At 34.7% G+C, this 16878-nt stretch overlaps 1 protein-coding gene and 1 non-coding gene across 4 annotated transcripts; one reads left to right on the top strand and one right to left on the bottom strand.

The window, feature by feature from the left end:
* Positions 1–3076: 3076 nt before the first annotated feature.
* TRNAT-UGU lies at positions 3077–3148 on the bottom strand. Its single transcript has one exon. It is a non-coding gene; the product is annotated as a tRNA-Thr (tRNA).
* Positions 3149–5001: 1853 nt separating this feature from the next.
* LOC112513749 lies at positions 5002–15910 on the top strand. 3 transcript variants are annotated; one of them, XM_025120103.1, is made up of 10 exons: positions 5002–5219; positions 6172–6531; positions 6934–7131; positions 8574–8705; positions 8779–8886; positions 9369–9458; positions 9606–9664; positions 14786–14936; positions 15042–15100; positions 15584–15660. In XM_025120103.1, exons 2-9 carry the CDS (start codon positions 6190–6192, stop codon positions 15096–15098), a joined length of 1137 nt encoding a protein of 378 aa, XP_024975871.1. In that variant the 5' UTR covers positions 5002–5219; positions 6172–6189; the 3' UTR covers positions 15099–15100; positions 15584–15660. The 3 variants fall into 3 exon arrangements, with proteins under 3 accessions (XP_024975871.1, XP_024975870.1, XP_024975872.1); XM_025120102.1 differs by lacking the exon at positions 15042–15100 and having other exon boundaries at positions 15584–15910; XM_025120104.1 differs by lacking the exons at positions 8779–8886; positions 15042–15100 and having other exon boundaries at positions 15584–15910.
* The last annotated feature ends 968 nt before the right edge of the window (positions 15911–16878 follow it).

Below are 16878 nucleotides of genomic sequence, written 5' to 3'. Positions count from 1 at the left end.
GGAGGTGGGTAGGGGCTCATATATTTATAACTAACGAAAAGATAAAGAAAATGGTGGGTATGTTTGGAATCTATGAATTTTAGCTCAATGATATTCATTCGACCTACTCCTAGTTCAAAACAGTATCTGTATGATTAAAACAACAGTATGCTACGGTAAAAAAAACAACTTTATAGTTAACTAAAAAATGAAGAAAATGATGGGTTTGTTTAGTTCACTTGAATTTTTCGATTAATGACTATCGGACATGTCTTGATGATGTTTTTCAGAAGCTAGTTTTGCAAAATCACTTTTTTCTGAGTTTGTATGGGAGCAGACTGTTGTTTTGAACGAGGAGGGAGGGGGTAGGGGCTTCTATCTTTATACCTGACCAAAAAATAAAGAAAACGGTGGGTATGTTTGGATTCTTTGAAATTTAGTTCAATGATCGTAATCTCGAATGTTCCTAGTTCAGAACAGTTTATCCATGATTGAAAACGACAATATGGTCCCGTAATACCGTCTGTATACCTAACCAGAAAATAAAGAAAACGATGAGTTTGTTTGGGTCCTTCGAATTTATAGCTCAGTAACCTTTATCTGACATTGCCTCAGCGTCTCTAGTTTACAACATCCCTTGGTAAGAAACAACAATTTGCTCCTATAAAAACTTAAAAATACACTAAAAAGTCATTTTTATAAAACAAGCTTCTAATAAACATCATTGAGTTAATTATTTTGGGTTTTCTTTGACTTTATGTACCAGGCTGTAACTACACCATACATACATGTATGGTATACCAACATCATCTATAGTTTTATACCATAAATTCATGTATGCATGCACATATACATACATACACACATAATAAAAGATGAAATGGGAAGAAACTCACCATACATACATGTATGGTGTGCCAACATCATATATATATATATATATATATATATATATATATATATATATATATATACTATTTACACATACATGCCTATAGGGACGGACCCACATGGAAAGATAGAATGACACGGGCCATTGCTACATGGTTCCGTCATAAAGGAAAAAAAATACATTTCTGAAGGGTGTCATCGTATTGTTTTATTGGATGCCATCATATAAGTTTTGAAACTGAAATATTTTCACAAGACTTTAATGGCTAAGATAATAAACGTTACTATCTTTATACAAAAGACCCACTTTTGAGTCCAGAGTTGTCAAATTTGTTGTTTTAACTTAAATTATTTGATTTTTTTTATATACATTTTGTGTTTTTAAAAATATATGTAGATTGGATTCGAATACGAGTCTTTTCTATGTAAGAACAAAGAATCAAACAATAAATCCAATTAATATTGTGAAAATATATATTTTTATAGTCAAATTGTGCTACCAACTCGAAAAATTTATGGATTCGTCTTTACATCCATCCATCCATACATACATATATACACATACATGCATACATATATGATACATAAAATGGGAAGAAAGTGAGTAACTCAGCATCCAAATTATTTAAATTGGAAGAAAAGGGGTGTTTGTTTATGTAATGATGGGGCCATTCTTGACTTGATAAAAGTGATGTCCCCTAAATGATGAACAGTACCCATAACCTCTAAATGATGGTCCTCTTCCTCCCAAAAGCAAAGTGGGTTGGGTTAATCCCCAAAAACACTATATAAAAGTGCACGTGCCTCCCATGTGCAACCATTGCATCTGCTAATCCTCTGCTGCCTCAAAATAAAGACCACTAATCCTGACTATTGAAGTTGCGTTTCATACACAAACATAATATTTTATAAAACATAATAAAAACTTGTTGTCTCATATTTAATGTGACAAGTAGACGGGAATTTGACAGAACTTAGTGGGTTCCACCATATAGTTTTTGAGACTGAAACGTTAACACAAAGGCTTTATTGATTAATATTTTGAAAAAAAAATACACATATCTTATAGTCAAATTTTGCACCATTTGAAAAAATTTCTGGGTCCGCCTCCAACACCGCCCCCACCCCTCCAAAAAAAAAAAAAAAAAAAAAACCCCACATGTTTTTCATCTGCCTACCTCACTCTCGGTCCGTTCAATCTGATCCGATCCTAACGACAAGAGTTTCGAGACCTAACTTTTGTTTGTCGATTGAATTGTTCAAGATTCAAGTAAACCAAGTGTATGTATCATGTTCACCCATTTGTGGTTCAAAAGAGTGTCATATGAGTTCAAGTGGTTTAAAATAAAGGCAAGTGATGCATAAGGTAGTCAAAGATGTGGAGTCCAACACATATCCAGGGTGTAAACTGGTTTTTGTAAAGAATAAAGATTGCCAGATCACATCTCTACTTACCCCCCACCCCACCCCACCTATGCCATTATGTATTCATATGCACCTTTGTAACTAATAATTGCAAAATTACAAGAAGAATCTAACTTTTTTTCCTCCTCAAATCTATACTTGAAAAGAGGTGGACAAGATGTGAGGTATCAGAAGAAAACATGATACCATCACATCATATAAACTTGCAAACTAGCAATTTCTAAACAAAAAAAGGTCCCTCTAAATTCAATGGTAAGAATATGTGAAACCCTATTAGATTACTTTACAAAAGAGTTGATGTTGAGGATGAAAGGTCCTGATGTAGGACACCAACATGCCCCCGATGAAAACTAGACGGGCATAAATTATCTGGAAATGTTGAGTCTCTAGAGTGATATATCATCAAAGAATATATTGGATCCCCAAAACTCAAGGAAACTAAGAACAAAACATCAAACAAGCAAAATTTCTTCTAATTGATCATTAATTCATCATCAATGGCAACAAAAATTAAACCCCAAGAAGCTAAGAACACAGATACGAAATCAGGGTATAAGAATCCTCACAAAATCATGTATCATCAAGAACTGCAAACTAAAAAAGGGTTTCACATATATGAAATTAGGATTTAATAAGAATCCAAAATCAAAGAGAAGCTTATTTCTTCATAAAAACACCCCTAATACTAATAGGGGTTTGATTGTAAATATGTCAAAAACCACACCGTATACACCCTAGATGGGGGGCAAAAATATTTTGAATTTAGAGGGGAAAAAATTAATGCCCCCATGCAGGATCGAACTACAGACCTCCAGTTTACAAGACTGGCGCTCTACCACTGAGCTATAGGGGCCTTAGCTGCCATTTAAATGTATTAAATTAATTTGTTTATTAATATAATTTCAATTTTTAATTCAAATAATATTTTCTGCTAAAATGAAGACATCTTTAAATAATATACGAAATTATTTAAGGGACCGTTTGATTGAGACGAATAAGAATAAAAATAATAGAGAATAAAAATGGGTATGAATTCTCTAAATTTAACCTGCAATAAAAATTTGGGATTATTGGGATTGAACTTATTATATTATATGTTCATTTACATTGATTACTGTTTAATACCTCTAACCAATCATCCCATAAATATCATCCGTGTAAAGCTTCTACTAGATTTTTTAAAAACCGGTCTTTGGTTCATAATTGAGGGCCGAAGTAGACTTTTGCCAATAACATGAACTTTTGCCAAATAAAAAATGTCTCCTCGTATTGGTATCATTGAAGACATATTTCATGTCGACCAGGTGGGATTGCTGTTAATCAAATTTTTGCCCAAAATTTCATTATGTACGCGCATGGAGTAATCCAAAGTCATTTGTTTCATATTCTACTGTAAAACTTTCATCAACGTGTCAGTCGGGAATGTTGTAACAGTATAAATTAAAGTATATAAGTAATTATAGAACCGCTTATGTTTAAGATATGTTGATATAATAATGACAAATATATAAGAATAAACTAAAATAAAAAATAAACTTGTTAAATCTCAACCACACAGTATAACAATTCAACATTTTTAAAAGTATTTGACTATTAATGCTCATACAATTGTGCTAAGTGTAAAACAAAATGATCGTGCACTCGTTCAAACATCATACCTCCCCAAGGCGATTACAACTGATAAGACTAACAATTAAGAGTTCGTTGACATAAAATGAACCTTAAATCGCTTACATGCATCCAGATATCAAAGCACAACCAGTTGTGGGTATCATAAGATATTTCAAACGATGTTATAAAGATCTCTCACGTCCTCTTTTTCATTTATCAAAATATCACTAGTTTAATTGGAGATAATAGACATAACGACTGTTGATGGTAGAAACGAAAACCGAGCAGTTTTGCAAATGTCAGTAACAAACTTAAAATAAATGAAGTTTATGAATAATTTTCGTTAAATTGGAAACTAAACATGAATTTTATATTATGTTAACTAAGGTTAAGTATTCGATTAAAAAAAATGCAAACCATGAAAAACTTGTAATTAGGAAGAAGAGTAAATTAACCAAAAGGCCTTTGACCTAACGGTATCGTAGTCTTTGGCTTTCTAGGAGGTTAGAGTTCAAGTGTATGGGAGTTTATTTGTTACATTTGCGGTATATAAATATTATATACTTAAAAAAAGAGTAAACTACAAATTTGGTCTCTATAGTTTGCTAAAAACAACATTTTTTCGTCTCATAGTTTCGAAATTAAAAGATGACAATGGATGTTTGGAAAAACGTTCGGATTTGGTCCCTCCCTCTAATGTCTGTTAAAAACGAGAAGTATTTTCATTCTTTTTATCCATTTTGGTCTTTTTAACCAATGAAAATCGATTTTATAGTTTGCCCCATGTGGTTTTTGATTGGGTTAAAAACAAATAAATCGAGAAAAGAATGAAAATATATTTATTTCACGAAATTTTTTAACGGTCATTAAAAAGAGGGACTAAATATGAACATTTTTGCAAACCAAGATTATCTATTTTGTAATTTCAAAACTGTAAGGATGAAAGATATTATTTTCAATAAACCACAGGGACCAAATTCGTAATTTACTCTAAATAATTAAAGGACCAAAAACCAAAAAATGGAAAAAGATAGGGACCAAAAGTGTATAATATTAAATAGGTCAAGTAATTCGAAATAAAATGGTACAGCATTCGGAGGAAGCGATGAATCAAATTCATATGGCGGTGTGATTGAACCAAAAGTGTAAACATATGGCGTTTGAGCATTTAAATTCATGAATCAAGCGGTGTGATTGATGGCGATTTGATTTCCGACCACCGAAGAAAAGAAGCACGAATTCCCCAAATAACCGTTATCTGCAAAAAATCCCATTAAATCTCTGGTTCGAAAGCTTCATTTCAGCTTCTCGAGGTTCGTTCTGCTCTTCCCCTTTCCAATTTTTTTTGCAATCGTATTGTGTATTAAAGGATTAGGGTTTAGCGTTTGTGTCTGGATTTCGATTTATATTCGATTGATTTATTGTTTCTGGTTCCATGGACGACGATTTAGCGTTAGTGTTTAGGTTTGTGGTTCTTATATACATAATATATATATTATATATTCATACATATGTACGCATCTGAAATCTATAGAATTGAAGTTTATTGCCCAAAAGGGTTTATATAAATCGTGGCAGAAAAGTTGAATATAAAATTTATATATATATATATATATATATAGATTTGGGATCATGTGAGACCAGCCTGTTTTCGTGAGACCTGAGACCAGTATTTTACACTTGAAACTTCACAGCAAAATGCTGTGAATGTGACTTTTTAAAACCTTCACAGTGTTTTTGTTGTGAAGGTTCGACTTTTTTTAAACCTTCACAGTGTTTTTGCTGTGAAGTTTACGTGTAAAATGCTGGTCTCACGGGTCTTACGAAAACAGGCTGGTCTCACGTGAACCCAACCCTATATATATATATATATATAAATATATATATATATCTGATTAAATGCATGATACAAAAGCTTAATCGTATATGATTAAACACATGACAACATATATATAATCATACATGATTAAAGACACCCAATGGAGAGTAATCATGTATGATATTGAAACTTTTCGGCTTCTCGCAAAATGTTTAGCTTCTCGCACGATCCTTCCTCTATACATATTATGTATATATATGCATCTAAAATTTATAGAGTTCGATATCATCTTATTGGGTTAATTCTTCGTTTCACCGAATTGAACTTTATTGCCCAAAATCTGCAATAAAATTTGTCTCTGCTGTATGTTTTCCCCCTAAAGGGTTTATATAAATTGTAGCAGAAAAGTTGAAGGTAAAATTTCCATTGTGATATGATTGCAACAGGATTGGTGAATCAGTGTCATGTCCTCCGGAATCTCGAGGGATATGAATGTATCAGCCGATTATGTTAGACCAGATTTATTCCAGTTTTACATTCAGGGGGTAGCGGAGCTGCTTTCCGGCGATGATTTTTCTCCATTTTCTTGTCGGGTAGTTGGAACAACGAATGGGAGTTTTAGGGATAAGGAGTTGCTACCAAAGAAGGAGGAGGAGGAAGGTGGATGTGATGAGAAAACCGATTTCGTTGGTTTTGGTTCTTTATTTCGTAATGCTGCAGGAGATGGACTTTCGGGTTTCAAGAAAGCGAAATTGTTGGCAATGCTTCGCCAAAGCGTTGTTGCTCTAACACGGGAAGTGGACGAGGTATGCCAAAACCGTTCCGTTTTTTTCTTTTGACGAGATTTAAAATCTTAGGTTTGAATCTAAAACCACAAAGCATACACATGTACCCATTTGTGAGAGTATGCATATACATTCATACAGATGCATCTTATCCTATGTTGTTAATCATGCTGCTATAGAGGTGCAATAGCGGTTCACGGTCCCTAGGAGAATAGCGGTGTGATATCGCTCTGCCCCTATTTTGAAATATATCTGACTGTTACTTGTATGCGTGTTCCTCAGTTTTTCAATTTTTTGGGGGTGTTCCCCTTAACTTCCCTCTATATATATGTACACACACACATGTAACTATTATTGGATGTGTTGTAGCCGAGCTTTATCTTTATCTGATTATCACGTGATTATGTACATAAATGAAAGCAGATGTTGGATCCCGTGTTTTCCATGCATCGTTTGAGAGGTCTTATGGCACCCACAAAGAGTAGTGCAAGATATCAAGATCCTAACAGCAAGGATGAGAATGAAAGTCGTGCACTTAAGAGACTCAAAGTTCCGTCTTCTTCATCTTCGATAAACGAACCTCTGATTGTTAGTCCTGTCAGCTGTAATCTTACGGGGGAGGTATGTTGTTTGTACGATTTTACAACCGTTATGCTTTACATGTAGCATTATTTTATACGCATTACTGTTGAAACATATTGAAAATTTTCCGAATTGGTAGAATTTTAACTCTATAGGTTTAGACATTTCCACATTTTCACGATTGATTGTTTTTTCCATTTTTGGTTTATTTATTACTTTGTCGTTATTATATCTTGAAGATAAAGGGTTCTTTAGTTACTTAGAGCATCTCCAACAGCTATGCTGTTTTAGATTTTTGAGAGAATTTTGCTCCAACAGTTGTGCTAAAATCTCCTCTAAAATAGATAAAAGAGGGAGAGAGAATGGAGAAATCTCTAAATTTGAAAGAAGAGAGAATATAGCATACCTGTTGGAGATGCTCTTAGAGTATCTCCAACACGTATGCTATATTTTCTCTCTCTTATTCTAAATTTGGAGATTTCTCCATCCTCTCTACCTTTTTTCTTGCTTTTAGAGAAGAGTTCAACATATCTATCGGAGCGAAATTTTCCCAGATCTCCAAAATTTCTAAAATAGTATATCGTTGGTGATGCTCTTAGAGCATCTGCAACACCTATGCTAAATTGGGACTTTGGAGATTTAAGAGTTTTCTTTTGCTCCAACAACTATGTTAAAGTGTATGCTGAAATAGAGAAAAAGAAAGAGAGAGAAGGTAGAAATCTCCAGATTTTAAGAAATCTTTAGAACTTAATATCGAGGAGAAAGATGTATTATTTTAATTGTTTCCATCAACGAAGTTGAATGTGTTACAACTTTTTATGAAGTTTCTTTACGAAATGTGTTGGGATGATGAATTTATACGTATTTTAATAAAATATAATTAATGTCGGAATTGCTAAAATAGAGTAGCTTTTTTTAAAGATTTTGATTTTATATATTTTATTTTAGAAAAATTATAGCACAACTGTTGGAGATGCTCTTAGATGCTGAATCACAGGAGTGAATTCATATCATGAGTAGGATAAAATTGCATTTTTTTTACGCCACCAAACTAGGTGTAACAAAAATGAGGGAGATAAGACAAGATTGGTAAATTACTGAACTCCGAGGAGAAAGGGGACTCGACGAGAAGACTGAAGAGGATACCCAAGAAATAATAAGTATTTGGCCGTGGACTTGCATGTCAAATTAAAACCCTAAAATCTTGCACAATTCTGTCACATGACTACCTCACTCTCCCCTGTATAGTCCCGTCTACAAACCCTAATTTTGTAACATCCCAGGCCAACCGTACCAGATAGTGTCCGCTTTGTCCACACACCTGGACTTTGGACTCAGGTTTAAAACGCGTCTAGTAGAGGAGGTATCTAGTCCCTTATAAGGCAACCTTAGTTCCCATCCCCAACTGATGCCTTCAGATCTTTTTGTTGTCTTTTTTTTCTAAATTACCGATTCCCATCACTAAATATTGAAATAAACAGGGTTCACAAAATGAACGGAAGGGTGTGGTGGCTAAACCAGGTAAATCGTTAACCGGGTGTTCCACTATCGGGTGTGCAAAGTTTTCTAAAACGGATATGTATCCCGAAAAAAGTAATCTCGATGAACCTAAGGTAAGATGAAGTCTACATTTCTCTTGATTTTTTTTATCTTAATTGTTATTAACGTAGTTTTTCATTTATGTAGTTCGTTTGTGACGATTGTTTAAAACAAGCAAAAGGGTCTTTAAATTATATGGACGTGAATGAGTCGTTTTTTGGATCAAGTTCAAGAGACGATAAAGGAAACGGAGAGGTAGATATTATTTATTTTCTTTGCGTATATAAATACCCATTGTACCTTTACAGCTGCGGTTTGATCCTGTGGGAAAGTTAACACGGTTTGACCTGGAGAAAGTCAATTATGTCGTTTTGGGAATGCAAATGCATTTTTTCAAATGGAATCGACCTTTTGAGCCAAACGCCAGACTATGCGTTAGGCATAAGCCCGATGTGTTTTTAGCTGAATTCGACCGTTTTTCAGTGATTTTTTATTTTTTTGGTTGATTTTGAGGGACTTTTTAAGGGTTTTTGGGTTGCTTTCAGGGGACTTTTTCGGTTTTTGGTTGATTTTGGGGGAATTTCAAATTTTGAGTTTACCAACTCTTTCTCACACTTTCTGTATGCCGGGGGTCAAGTATGCGTACATTTTACACTCTGTAGGTTATACCGGGCACGTTTTGTTTGGTCATCTAACCCGTTTGTTTGACCCCCCCCCCCCCCCGGCGCGGGTTTCAGGTTAATGATGATTTGCAAGTCCTCTTGGTAAACCGAGGTCCAAAGGTTGAAGAAAAGATGGAGAAACATTCGGCTGAATTATCTGCAACGGTACAAATACTAATTTTTTTAAGATTGAGCACAACCCTTTTTTCTCGGGGTTATAAAATGGCTGCTGTTTTTGGCATTGTGACATCATTGAGGCCATGAAGAAATGACATGTTTTTTTGGCTAATTTGATGACAAATGTGTTCTCAGCTTGATCGGATGCAGGAGAAACTCGAAGAGCTTCTTGATATCGTCATTTCCAGTTGCAGGTATGTCGTTTATCTACCAATAGAGGAGTTTAGAGTTTTATATGGTCGTTTGCCCTTTATTCTCACTATGGTGCGCCCGTTGAGACCGGTAACTTGTTGATCTTGTAATATTTGATAACGTGTATCCGTTTGGAATTATAAACTTGACATTCATGTCACCAAATGTTACAAGACCAGCAGGTCATCGGTCAAAATGGATAAAAAATAGGAAAATTTGAAATAGGAACAAAGAGCATCTCCAACAGCTATGCTGAAATAGAAACCTTTGAAGAGTTAAAGAATTTTTTTGCTCCAACATCTATGTTAAATGGTATGGTAAAATAGAGAAAAGAACAAAGATTAGATAGAAATCTCTAAATTTGGAGAAATCTCTAAAACTATATAGAAGAGAGAGAAATGATATTTTAATTATTTCCCACCAATAAGAAGTATTGAAATTAAATGTATAGGAGAGAGAATAATATTTTATTAAATGGTATTGAATATTTTATTAATATAATTAATGTTAGAATTGCTAAAATAAAGTAGCTGTTAGAGTTGGATGTAGTTTTTTAAGATATTTTGACTTTTCATGCTTTATTATAGAAAAATGATAGCATAGATGTTGAAGATGCTCTAAGGGGCCGTTTTATTTAACGCTTATCAGGTAAGCGCTTACCTTACTGGATGAGCATGGAAAGAACTGACAATCTTATCCGGTAAGAGGCATAGTAAGGATCGAGAACTATGCTGTTATAGCGGTGAAAATACAAAATTGCGGTCGAGACCGATATTTGAAATAGCGGTTATAGCGGTGCTATAACGGTCCAAAAATAGCGGAAATATTTCTTCGAATTATATATAATTATATATATAATATGCCTACATAAACATATCATTTGCAAAATAGGAAAAGTGTTCATAAATGAGCTAATCGCAAGCAATAGGTTCTGCATCTGAGTCAGCATCATCTAATACGTTCACTTCTTCGTTTAGGCTAGCTTCCCACTCTTCCCCTTCCCCCCTTCACCTCCAACGTGATCATCATCATCCCTATAGCGCTCCCTTTTACTTCTTGTACTTGGCCCAACTTGTTCATTACCTCCTATTGCTTCTTGTACTTCTTACTCTAACCAAAGGAGGCCATCTCTTGCATCCACAAACTCTTGCAACTCAACTTCGGTTGGAACCACCCAATCATCATTTTCTTCCACATCTCTCAAGAAAATAGGATATGAAGATTTGTCATCCCTAAGAGTTTTATTGCGCCTCTCTAGTCTTTTGTTATATTGAATGAATACAAGATCATTCAACTTCTTTTGCAAAAGACAATTCCTCTTCTTAGAGTGCAATTGAAATGATAATTGATAAATTTAAAAATTATTACTTGAATTAAATTTGCATTTGAGCTAATACATTTTCCATAACCAAGAAAACTTGCATGATCAAATGCACTCCAATTCCGCTCACAAAGAGAAGTGCTAAAAGTTTGGCTTAGAACACTAATCGCAAATTGTTGGAGCAGAGGTGTGTCAATGCCATAAGAATGCCACCATACTTCTACATTTTATAGGTATATTAAGTTAATAAAAAACACATACATAAACTTTTGAATATGTATGTATATATCTATATATATATAATATTGTATTGATTATCATACTTACGTGGTGCAACTTTAGCTCTATTCTTTATGGCAGCCGTAGATCCAAATTGCCCCGATGACTCGACATATAATGATTAAGTTCCATCCTTAAAAGTATCATTTCTTTCTTCATCACGCAGAAGTCGGTCTATTGCCTCATTTAATCCCGTCTTAATGCATTTATTATTCTCAACTTCTAAATCTTGTGCATAATAGATGGCAGGGTTGAGGTAATAATTGGCTACAAATGTACTAAAAAGTTGATACCAATAATTGTATTAACTTTAAAATTAAATAAAACATAACAATGTTTTATAAATTATACTTGCATCCAAAGGATGATGAAGCTGGTCACTCCAACGTGCCTGAATCATAGACCACACCCTAGTGATCAATCTCTCGAGAGTAGTGTTTGTCGAGTTCTTAATTTGATCTTTTTCTTTTTCCATAGCATTGTATATATAACCCATACACAACTTCTCCTCCGTGTCAACCAACCGAACAATATCAACCAATGGTGCCAGTACCTGACAAGCAAGATAAATACTGTCCCAAAACTCTTGCTTAGCTATTATTCTTTCAATTTTTTTCCCGATGGCTTTCTTGGCAAAGTTACTCTTCCTCCATTGTTCAGAAACAAATAGCACCTGGAGATGATGCCAGTTCTCATGAATGCTCTGAATGGTGTAGAATTGTGTTGCAAACCTTGTAACACAAGACCTATGTAATTCCCTATTTTTAGTGAGCCTCCGCATCATATTCATAATCCTTCCGTGGTTATGGATATAAACCATTATCGCTCTCGCATCAGCTAACACACTTTTAATCTTCGGTATTTTCTCTCTGACATCTCCTAACTCCTATCATAAGATTCACGCAATGTGTTGCGCATGCCGCATGGTGTCCAAAACATCTGAGGATGTTGTTCTTCCAAGATTTTTCCAACAGCTTTAAAGTTGGACCCGTCATCAGTAACAAACTAGTAAGTAAAAAAAACAATTAGTCAATACTTTGATATATGTAGACTATGTTAATACTTATAGATAGCATATTTGTCACCTACTCACGTGCACAATGTTCTCCTCTCTGACATCGTCTATAACCTCATTGATCATCTTTACAATTAATTGAGCATCTTTATAATTAATTGAGAATCTTTCACATGCTTCGATGCATCAATTGATTTCAAAAAATGGTTCCTTTAGGAAAATTGACCAAAAAGTTTATCAAGCTTTGACCTTTCCCGCATTTCCAAAAATCAGACATAATAGTGCATTTACTTTTCTTCCAATGCGATCGAAAGGAATCCACAAACTTGTTTGTATCGTCGAGTACATCTTTCCACAAAGTGACACGAATGTTGTGATAACTCGGAGCCAATGATACGAATAAAGTTAGTAATTACCTTTTCAATAAATGGTAATTACCTCTTCCATACTCTCCAGTCTCCAACGGCATTTATAAACTTTTGAAAGTTCTCGTTGTGCACGGCATTGAAGGGCAACCCAACCGAATATGTCCAAACAGCAAACTCTTTTCAAGCGGCCATCTTTAACTTCTCCTTGATTGGGTTATTTCTATCTCAAGTGGTTTGTTTTATCTTGCCATAGTCGGGCTTCAACATAGAATCAAGAGGACTGCGAACATCACTAGCGGCCTTTCGTTTCAAACTACGAGATGGCTTGTCGGCTTGTGCTCTCCTTCAATAATTTCTATTTCATCTTGTTCTTTCCCGTCATCATCATCATCACCATCACTATCATCTTCACCGGGTTCAACCGTGTATTGTCGAAGAATTTCTACTCTTCTATTTCTTTCTTTCTTTTGCTTATCCTTTTCTTTCTTCGATTCAAGAACTCTTTTCTTGATGTCATTAGTCAGATAGGACAACCAACCACATTACCTCCGGTGTGAGCAAGATGTTCTTTCAATCTAGTGATCCCTGCACTTACTTTTTTACCGCACAAAGTACACCATACATCATTTTTTTGGTTGGATCTTTCCATACCCCCATTCCCAAGCCATATCACCGTTGATGCATTTTGTACCCACATCTAATGAAGTAGTTAGTAGTAGTATTCAGAGTCACAGATGCTCTTGAAGATTGACCCCCTTCTCTACTTTCCATTAGTTCCTTTAACTAAGCCCTAACAAAGCCAAGTCCTAACAAGTAAGTGACTAACAACAAACCAAACAGAAGCTGGAGCAAACAAGAATAATTAAACAAGTTCTAGGTACCAAGTTCAAAGTCAAAACAAGAATAATTAAAAAAATTCAGAAGTTGGAGACTGTAGCTGAAAAACAGAGGGAGCAGAAGTTGGAGCAGAGGGAGTTTAATTGACCAATCTGCTTCGATTTTCTTATCAATCAAGATTAAGAATTCAGACTCCAGACTCGTGATACCTGGAGACAGAAGCAGAAGCTGGAAATAGAAGTTGGAAACAGAAGTTGAGAGCGTGAGACTCGTGGGTTGTGGTCGTCTAAAGCAGATGAAATCGCTGAACAGAGCCCAGAAGAACAGATAGTCTAAAGACTAAAACAGGTTGTCGATAGAGAAACCTAGTTCTTCCAACTTATGTTAATGGATTAAACTTAAGAAAAATAAAGCTCAAAAAAGAAACACTGGAAATAAAGCCCAACTATCTAAAAACAGAGACGGAAAATAAAGCCCACCCCCCCAAAAAAAGTAACGTTAATATCGAATGCAATTGACCCTAAATATCGGTCAAAATTGCAGTAAATTGCGCCGGTAATTGCGCTACCGCAATTTAAACCGCAATCTGACCACCATTATTTTGCTAATGTCCACTATCCGAGATATCGCTGCAATAGCGACGCTATTAACAACATAGATCGAGAATCTTAGCCGGTAAGTGAGAGAAAAGACTTTTAACTGGTAAGTGCTTACGAGGTAAAATATGATTACTATGATTATTGGCAATTCATTTTGATGGCCGAGAATGTTACCCGATAAAGTTACATGAGAGTAGTAACTCATTGCCGATAAGTGTTTGGTAAACAACCTCTAAGAGCATCTCCAACAACTATGTTCAAATAGAAATTTTTTTGCTCCAACAGCTATGCTGAACTGTTATCTAAAATAGAGAGAAAGAAGAGAAAGAATGTGAAAATATCCAAATTTGGAGAAATCTCTGAAACTCAATATTTATGAGAGAGAATACTTTTAACTCTTCCCAACAATAAGAGTCATTGAAATTAAATGTTTACGACAGAGAAATAATATTTTATTAAATGTAACAAATATTTTAATAATATAATAAATGCTAGAATCTCTAAAAAGGAACAGCTGTCGGAGTTGGATCGGAGTTGGATGTGATTTCTTTATACAAATTTTGACTTCTGATACTCAAAATTTTTAGAAAAATTATAGAGTATCTGTTGGAGATGCTATTACGCAACTTTGTCATCTTCTGATGCATTTTGCCGTTAATAAGTTGGAAAATTGGTCTGATTTCTAAACTAATGATACTTATCAGGCCAATGACACTTGCGGAAAAGCTTCAGCTACGGAGATTGATCGAGAATCTGCCTACAAAAAACCTGGATCGGGTCGTTGAAATCATACAACTTGGAAAACGTTCCGGAAGCCAATCTAGTGATCATATGACCGTCGATCTGCAACACGAGGTAATACAAACTTGTTCTCTGTTTTGAAGTATATGATTAGACTTTGGGGTCATGTGAGACCAGCCTATTTTCGTGAGACTACAAAATAACACTGAATCTTTATAGGAAAACGCTGTGAAGGTACAAAATAAACACCAAAACTGCACAATGAAAACACTGTAAAGGTTTGTTTTTGTTCCTTTACAATGCTTTTGCTTTGAAGGTTCGGTGCGCTTATGTGTCTGCACAACTAGTCTCATGAAAATAGGTTTGTTTCACGAGAACCCAACCCCATATAATATCATATAGGGTCAATTTATATATACAATATATATACACACACAATATATATAGGGTGAGCTTTAGGGAAAACCACAAAAAATATGAAAAACCGAGGAACACGTAAGCACATGTGCATACCGTACAGACGAACGGTTATCAGGGTATTATTTAGTTTTTCATTTTCTGGGAGGTTTTCCCTTGAACCTCACACACACACACAAACACACACACACACACACACACACACACTCTGTCATGTGTGGTGAAACTTGAACCGTTGACAGATACCACTAAGCCAATGACCCTCTGGTAACATGTTTTATGTTTTTGGTCAAGCACGACATTATCGTTCTCTAAACCGTCATGATGTGGTTATTATCTTGCAGGATAATTTAACGTTGTGGAGATTATATTTTTATGTTAAAGCAGTCGAAAATGCTCGAAAACTTTTGGTTTAGCCGAGGTTTAACCGTAGTATTTATGTAAGAAGAAACAAGATCCTTAATCCTAAGAGCATCCATAATGTAGTGGCTTATAAAAACCTCCTTTTTGCACTTTTTTTTGGCCACATCAATATCAATGCCAACTCAACAAACTAAGAACCTCCATAGGATGCTAAGGTGAGAGCAGAAAATGTGTACATACATGTAACAACAGAAGATGGTGTGGATCATCAAAACCACTACTAATTTTTGGCCAGTAGTACGAGTACCGGAAGTTCGAAAATCGATCGGTTTTTTTGTCGAACAAAGTTTGTTGTTATACTCTTCGTTGTTAGTTTCTTTGCATATGTAGATGGTTTTTTTTGACCTGGAGGATTGGTTCTGTAGTGTGCACTATTATGATTTTTTGTATGTATATATGGCATTGGGATCGAAAATTGATCTTGGCTCGGCCTGAAAAAGCTCGGTTATGGTAAGGCTGATCGGTCCCCATCTTATCTTTTGGAAGATCTTTCCGACCGAATTTATATATATTAATTATTTATTTTTCTAAATACTATAAATTGAAAATAATTTTTATTATTTTATAATTCGAGGTTATAATATCATCACTATATTTCATTTCTTTTGTGACAAAAATATTAAATTAATTTTAAAGGAAAATCGTTCAAGCATTTAAGAATAATAGAATAGGGCATAGGGTATAGTGAGGTAAAAAGTTGCATGGCCATCTACATGTAAAGAATGCATTAATTAGGTTCACGTACTTGGTACTTACGCTTACCTATCGTTTAATAACTTCTTGTAGTTAAATTATAATTAATTAATCATAGACATGCGATAGTAAAATTTCATCATTTAACCATAAGGGTGGTGTCTGATTGATTTTGAGCTTGATTCCAAAGGTCAAAAAGTACCAGGATGTCTCATGTTCAAATCAAATGAGGAATAAAAATCCCATTGTGGCCACGGAGGTTCAAATGCGGTGCTTTCGGGATATCTGCAAAGCAGATGATCGCCCTGTGATTAGTCGGTTCGTATAACAGATTGGATATCCAGGTTAAATAAAAAAAATTCATCATTTACTTTTGGGGAACAATTTTCAAAACATCTATTTCTTATAAACTCTACTTCCATTCCTATTTTATCTCATCACAAGTTTTAAAAGCTTGTTTTCTCGAAATTAAAATTGGTTTTATTCCTCCTTGGATTTGAACTTTTGATCACTTTTAGGTTGC

Source organism: Cynara cardunculus (genome assembly GCF_001531365.2).
Source record: "Cynara cardunculus var. scolymus isolate 2C chromosome LG 5, CcrdV1, whole genome shotgun sequence".
Classification (NCBI taxonomy): Eukaryota; Viridiplantae; Streptophyta; class Magnoliopsida; order Asterales; family Asteraceae; genus Cynara; species Cynara cardunculus.
The sequence above is the reverse complement of the archived record's forward strand: the minus strand, read 5'-3'. Positions and strand labels throughout refer to the sequence as shown.

Excerpts from the sequence above, each read along its gene's own strand:
- LOC112513749 (XM_025120102.1), top strand. The coding sequence starts at position 6,190 with ATGTCCTCCGGAATCTCGAGGGATATGAATGTATCAGCCGATTATGTT. Across the intron at positions 7,132-8,573 it reads GCTGTAATCTTACGGGGGAG|GGTTCACAAAATGAACGGAA; the intron begins GTATGTTGTTTG and ends TGAAATAAACAG. Across the intron at positions 9,459-9,605 it reads CGGCTGAATTATCTGCAACG|CTTGATCGGATGCAGGAGAA; the intron begins GTACAAATACTA and ends ATGTGTTCTCAG.